Below are 5,000 nucleotides of genomic sequence, written 5' to 3'. Positions count from 1 at the left end.
CTCCTCAGATTCAGAGTGTGGCAGATCCAAAGCTATGTGTAGACACCAAGATGAAAGGACAATTTGACCGGCTGGATTCCCTGGGTGAATGCAGTCCAAGTTCTCAGTTCCAGTTTCAGCTTACAGCTTATAAGGTAAGCTTGATCCATGAATGTTCAATGTCTTCTTTTTCTCTTTCTTTCTTTTCTCATTAGGTTTATTTTTATAGGTTTATTGTTAGTGAGATTGATAATTATGACTTTGCAATCATGTTACACAGTGTAAAAGTATGTTTAATGAAAAGTTGGTCTGACACTATTGATTCTTTGCTAATAATTTAATTACATTATACATTACTTTCATTTGACTTTTTGCATAAATTCTTAAAAAGGATTTGCGACCTCTGAAGAGCCATAATTGCTGGGATGTACCTGACCTTCAAGCAAAACAGGCACCAGTCTTGTTGTTTGGTTGCCACAAAGGCCTCGGCAACCAAATGTGGAAGTATGATATGGTAAGAATCAAGATATTTTGTTTAGTTTTGTGTTGTTATATACAGAGATGTTGGAGGGAATGTAGGATATGTTATTTTTTTTGTTCTGCCTTTTTCTATTTTGGAGAAATACATAAGAATATAGGAAACCTTTGAAATGTAGTTACGACAAAGTTTTTATGACATTTGGTGTTGGATTTTGTCTCATATATGCCATGTTAATTTGATATGTATCTTGAATCATTCCAGCTCTGACTTTATGATATATTTTGTAATTCTATCAATGATATTTTATCTTTGAGGCTAAATCAAATAAAAACTCATCTGTGTTAAAAAGAGGGCATTATGTTTGCAGGATAACCAGTTCATTCGGTTTGGCCATGACGGTACACACTGTCTTGACTCAAGCACGTTGAACAAGGAAATATTCGTTTCACGGTGTGACATGACCTCCCAGACGCAGAAGTGGAAGTGGAGCTACACCAATATGGAAAGATTAAGCAACTATGATAACCTAGATCCTAGACCTTAAAAAGAATATATATATATATATATATATATATATATATATATATATATATATATATATATATATATATATATATATATATATATATATATATATCTATATATATATATCTATATCTATATATATATATATATATATATATTATATATATATATATAATGTGTGTGTGAGTGTGTATAAACACAATACAGGAGAATATATACATATTTTTCTAGTGATTTTCTCATAAAAGTATATCTGGAATTTGACTTACAGAATTAAGTTGCTGTGTGTGTGATGTACTTACCCATTATTTACCAAAGCAGCTGGAACCCCTCATGTCAGTATTATGAGGATTAACTTTTACTGAAAAAGATAATCCTTCAGTTGCTTTATTATGGTCAGTTGCTTATATCCCATTTACTATAATATCTTTGATAACAAAGTATTTTATGGTTACATATACAATGACCTAATGTTAAATATTGAGTGGAAATCTATACATATTTTCCCCTCATTTTTTAATATAAATGAAGATCACATTAAGTGTATAGTAGATATATAGGTACATTATATTATACTATTGTAAAGATCACACTTTTTTTTACACTAAGCATTCCTTAGCTTTGTATTGTGGAATTATTACACCAAGTTAATGATTATTTTTGTTGTACAAAAAAGGTGTTCTGTTGCACACATACACATAATCTTGGTTGATTTTCATATTATATATAGTAAAACATGCATATATTTTTTTTTTCTTTTTTTTTCTTCTTTTGAGGTTGTTACAAGTGATAATGAATGTCAATATTGATAATATAATGTATATGTCAAGGAGGAGCAGAAGTTACTTGGTGAGTGGGAGTTACCAATAAAAACATAATTTTGCGATTGTTTATTTAAATGAAAGTTGCACCGCATATACTTGTATACCTGGTACGTATTTTGTATTGCCTGGTACTTATTTGGTTTTACTTTGATGTGGCAACGTAAGTGCAATAAGACACTGATTCTCAAACTAGACTGCAAAAAGGATTGTAAGATTTAGGAGAAAATATAATGTCATAATTGGAACCTCTCAGTGTTTCCATTAGGTTCCTTGACTTACAGTATTAAAGTATTATCATCCCTATATTGAAAAAGGAATAAGTGAACCATGATTGTACAAAAATCATATCCCATCCTATAGTTTTTTCATGGAATAAATTCAGTAATTTTAATGTCATGCCATGAATTTGTTAATTGCATCTGTAGGTATTCAGAATAGTTTGAAGTATATAGCCTGATTTGCAGTTATGCAAAGTTTGGGAATCATTGCAGTAAAATTTTGTGTGAGAGCTTGACTGATATTGGATATACGTTAATCATGATGGATTCTTGGCCCATGTTTTCTCAGAGGCAGTAATCTGGATGATATAAAAGATTGGTTTTGATGGTGGATGAAGTGTGTGTAATAAGTAGTTATCTAATGCATGAAAATATATTTTTTTACTTTTAATTATCATCATATGCAGAATTCTGGGTTGCGAATTGTTTTGCATGTAGTGTGCAAGATGGTGGAACAGTCATGAATTATTTTTGTGCAGATATATATTTCTGTAAAATTCAAAAGAGGTTTGATATATATTAATTTTCATTTGTTTTTCAATCTCTTGGTACACAGTGTTTGAAAACTTCAAGAGTGATCCTTGCTGTAAATGTGCCAGATCATTGTTATATTTTTCCGTTCATTGTGATTTCTGTATATATGGACTGGAGATGTGCCTTAATATTTTGTGAAATGCACTAGTTTTGAAAGTTGAGATGCCATGTAAAGTATTTTGAAAATAAATCTTGTGATTCAGAAATGCTTTTTGTTTATTTTGACCTCATTGTTTTTCGTATATATTTTTTTCATTCAGTTTCCACAATCCTTTTATAATATTTTCTGTATTTTTTATAAATGATGCAATTTATTTAATTGTAAGGGTTAATAAAAATATCTTCATATAGCATTTCAGAAATAAAGAATATTCAGATATCAAGGTAAGATTGTTAATATTAGTGAAGTTGTGGCTCTGTTCTTGAAGTTTGTTCTGTTCTTTGAAATAGATAAAGTGAGAATAACTAGAGAGATTTTAAAATGTCAGTGTTGAAGATGTAAAGTTATTACATAACTGGTGAACATGATTTTGGTATTAGAAACATGAAAAAAAAATTCTGATAAACAAGATCTTATTGACAGAAACATTAAGAAAAGGAAATGAAAAAAAAGAAAGACAAAAAAGAAGAAAATATATATGGTGTGAATAAGCATGTTCTACAAAAAAAAAAAATCATAAGGTATATCAGTAGCAAATGGTTTTCACAGAATTATAAGAAATATGAGAACCCTAATATATACTGATATCATTTCAGCATTCCCTTTTCGCAAAAATCAATCCCATGGGATTTAAATCAGGGTCATATGAGATAAGGATACAACCACAAATGCAATTATTTCCATTGTACTGGCTCATTTTCTATCTGTCACTCTCCTTTTCTATAATTTGTATCCTATTATGAATATATTCTCATTTAATTGCGGATTTTCATTAATTATAGGAATACATGATATTGAAACTTCAATTGCCTTTTAGTTTTGCTTTATTGTTACTGTAGAATTAATATAATCTACCCTTACATCCACTTTTTCACATACCACATAAACTTTGGAAAAAAATATTGAGAGACTTATATTAACTTTATCCAGTGTTTCTCATTTGCCTTAGATTTTAGGAAGGTTTCTGCTTTTTCATAAATATTTCCTTATATAAGGCAGAAGGCAGGTAGCTTCTCAATGGAATCAGCCATGAAGTATTACAGTTGAATAGTATGTATTTGCACTTTTCATATAAATCACCATGTAAATATCAATTAAATTGATGAATATACAAGAAACTTTACATGGGCAAGGAACAATTAAACCCATTTTAAACATAACTTATACACTTTAACTTTAAACTCCCATGACCTGGGTTTGCACATGAGGTCTCTCTTGTTAAGGTCTAAGATGGTACTCTTGATGGGCTTGCTTCTGGAAGTGCTAAATCTAGTGTCAAATAGGTAGCTTATAGTTTCTTTTAGCACTAGCATCAATATTAACACCAAATCAACAACTTATTCTTGTAACTTAAGAAAGAGATTTTTTTTTATTATATTCATGCTAGTTAATATTGATGACAATAGAATTGAATAACTACGAAGAATAATACATTTCATCACAAATAAAATTGTTTTTGTCATCTTATAATTTTATATATTTTTTCAGACTTCTGAAGTTCTTTAATGTACCTGACGTGAGACATTCTGGAACCCAAACTCCTGTTCAATTACATTAAAAAAGTCCAAATAAAGTTTTATGTTTATCATTCTGTAAAATACTATCCTAGCTCCGTTTTGTAGCTTGTTTTTTCACCATAATATCTAAAATGTTTATTCTCTCTCTCTTCTCATCTCTCTCAAGGGCTTATGTGACCTCAGGAGAGGACTTAGCATGCTGAGGGTGATAATTTATACTGTCAGATCGCTCTCCTGATAAGTAAATATTTAACTGTGTATGCTTATGATTAACCCGTCTTGTGTTCTGTATATATGAGGGACTAAGATTGGGGTGAGGATAACCTATGTTACCTCATCCTTTTGAGATGTACGTAATCAGTTGTCTCAATAAATTCGTCAAAGTCAAAAAGTCTCAAGGGCAGAAGCTAATCATTAGGCAAAGGGATCGCTCAGAACCATAAAAATCTAGAAGCGCCATAGAAAATCCCACTCTCACTTATCTTAAAGTGCTGTCTTATGTGTACCAACAACAGGTATATTGCATTTGTCAGAAACAAAATATTGCGTAATAACTTGTTTAATATATTTCTATTCTAAAGAAGAAACATAAGAAACTAATAATTTCAATTTCCGTTATATGAATTAACAAGACTTGATTTTTTCGGTATCATTTTATTTCTAAATGGCGTAAAACGAATAATTGAAAAGACTTCGATTATC

At 30.1% G+C, this 5,000-nt stretch overlaps 1 protein-coding gene across 2 annotated transcripts in view; it reads left to right on the top strand.

Annotated features, from left to right (window-relative positions):
• Positions 1–1,039, top strand: part of LOC122252169 (Polypeptide N-Acetylgalactosaminyltransferase 6) — a 36,163-nt gene extending 35,124 nt beyond the window's left edge. For both annotated transcript variants that reach the window (XM_086535921.1, XM_086535920.1), the window contains exons 11-13: positions 9–134; positions 371–493; positions 828–1,039. In XM_086535921.1, the coding sequence (XP_086392047.1) occupies positions 9–134; positions 371–493; positions 828–1,004 (426 nt within the window). In that variant the 3' untranslated portion in view covers positions 1,005–1,039. The remainder of the gene's footprint in view (positions 1–8; positions 135–370; positions 494–827) is intronic.
• Positions 1,040–5,000: the final 3,961 nt, after the last annotated feature.

The sequence above is a fragment of the Penaeus japonicus genome, unplaced genomic scaffold (assembly GCF_977035675.1).
Source record: "Penaeus japonicus unplaced genomic scaffold, GWHDUDI00000001_assembly GWHDUDI00000004, whole genome shotgun sequence".
NCBI classification, from domain to species: Eukaryota; Metazoa; Arthropoda; class Malacostraca; order Decapoda; family Penaeidae; genus Penaeus; species Penaeus japonicus.
The sequence above is the reverse complement of the archived record's forward strand: the minus strand, read 5'-3'. Positions and strand labels throughout refer to the sequence as shown.